Below are 1,640 nucleotides of genomic sequence, written 5' to 3' on the forward strand. Positions count from 1 at the left end.
CCCCACCCAATGTCCCACACGTGTCCCACACCCCATGTCCCCCATCCCGTGTCACACACGTGTCCCCCACCCTGTGTCCTACCTGTGTCCCACACCCCGTTTCCCACACGTGTCCCACACCCCATGTCCCATGCGTGTCCCACGCCCCGTGTCCCCCATGTGTCCTCCAGCCCGTGTCCCACACGTGTCCCCCACCCCATGTCCCACACGTGTCCCACACCCCGTGTCCCACACATGTCCCACATGTGTCCCCCACCCCATGTCCGACACATGTCCCATGCCCCGTGTCCCACACGTGTCTCCCACCCCGTGTCCGACACATGTCCCATGCCCCGTGTCCCACACGTGTCCCCCATCCCGCGTCCCCGTGCCCGCTGACCTGCGCCAGGCCGGCGAAGAGGCCGCCGAGGGCGGCGGCGTTGGGGCGCGCGGCGCCGCTCAGCACCAGCACCCAGGCGCCCAGCGCGCGGCCCAGCTCCAGCACCGTCTCCGTCTTGCCGCAGCCGGCGGGGCCGCCCGGGGCGCCCGCGTGCCGCAGCTGCAGCGCCAGCGTGAGCGCCACGAAGCACCTGCGGCGGCGGCGGCGGTGGCATGAGGGGCCGCGCGGGGTGCCGGGGCCCGCGGGCGCGCGCGCGGCGGCCGTGCGGGCACCTCTCGGTGAGCGGCGTCACCACGAGGCGCCCCGCACTGCCCTGGTACTCGTAGCCGTAGGGCAGCAGGGCGCAGGTCTGGCGGGCCACGCAGTCGTCGGTGTCCTGCGGGCGCCGTGGCGGGGGCGTTCGGGGTGGCACGGCCGCGGCGTGCCCGCCCGCGTGCCCGCCCCGCTCACCTTGTCCCAGTAGAAGCGCAGCTGTGCCAGCCACTCGAAGGCGGCGCCGTCGGCGCTGCCGCTGCGGTAGAGGCGCTCGGCCACGTCGCGCGCGTGCGCCTCCACGGTGGCGAGCGCTGCCAGGCGCCGGCGCCCGCCCTCCGCCGCCGGGCCCCGCAGCGCCTCCGCGTAGCGGCCCAGCACGGCCGCCTGCGCACGGCCGCCGTCAGGGCTGGCACCAGGGGACGTGGCCACGGCGCCAAGGGATGCGCCCAGGGCGCCAAGGGAGTGGAGGTGGTGCCAAGGGACGTGTCGCCAAGGGATGCACCCATGGCACCAAGGGACGCGGATGCTGCACCAAGGGATGTGGATGTGACACCAAGGGACACGGATGTGGTGCCAAGGGATGCGTCCATGCACTAAGGGACATGGATGTGGCACCAAGGGACATGGATGTGGTGCCAAGGACTGCACCCATGGCACGAAGGGACGTGGATGTGGTGCCAAGGGATGTGGCGCCAAGGGATGCACCCAGGGTGCCAAGGGACATGGATGTGGTACCAAGGGATGTGCATGTGGTGCCAAAGGATGTGGTACCAAGGGATGTGGCCACGGTGCCAAGGGACGTGGTGCCAAGGGATGTGCTCATGGCACCATGGGATGTGGCACCAAGGGACGTGCCCATGGCACCAAGGGACGCCTGGCGTCGTGGCCGCCTGGGGCACTGCGGAGGGCCATGGCCACCCAGGCTGGCGCTGTGGCCACCTGGAGCACTGTGGGGGGCCGTGGCCACCCAGGCTGGCGCTGTGGCCACCTGGAGCACTGTGGGGGG

At 72.0% G+C, this 1,640-nt stretch overlaps 1 protein-coding gene across 1 annotated transcript in view; it reads right to left on the reverse strand.

Moving 5' to 3' along the window:
• The window catches only part of LOC112955483 (dynein heavy chain 2, axonemal-like), a gene marked incomplete at its 3' end in the record, with an annotated part of 69,295 nt that overhangs the window by 43,151 nt on the left and 24,504 nt on the right, over positions 1-1,640 (reverse strand). The window contains exons 20-23 of the mRNA XM_026048805.1: positions 1,623-1,630; positions 830-1,040; positions 652-755; positions 380-569 (exon numbers count right to left, since the gene is read on the reverse strand). Coding sequence (XP_025904590.1) covers positions 380-569; positions 652-755; positions 830-1,040; positions 1,623-1,630 — 513 coding nt within the window. The remainder of the gene's footprint in view (positions 1-379; positions 570-651; positions 756-829; positions 1,041-1,622; positions 1,631-1,640) is intronic.

Source organism: Nothoprocta perdicaria, unplaced genomic scaffold (genome assembly GCF_003342845.1).
Source record: "Nothoprocta perdicaria isolate Ctin4 unplaced genomic scaffold, notPer1 scaffold_570, whole genome shotgun sequence".
NCBI classification, from domain to species: domain Eukaryota; kingdom Metazoa; phylum Chordata; class Aves; order Tinamiformes; family Tinamidae; genus Nothoprocta; species Nothoprocta perdicaria.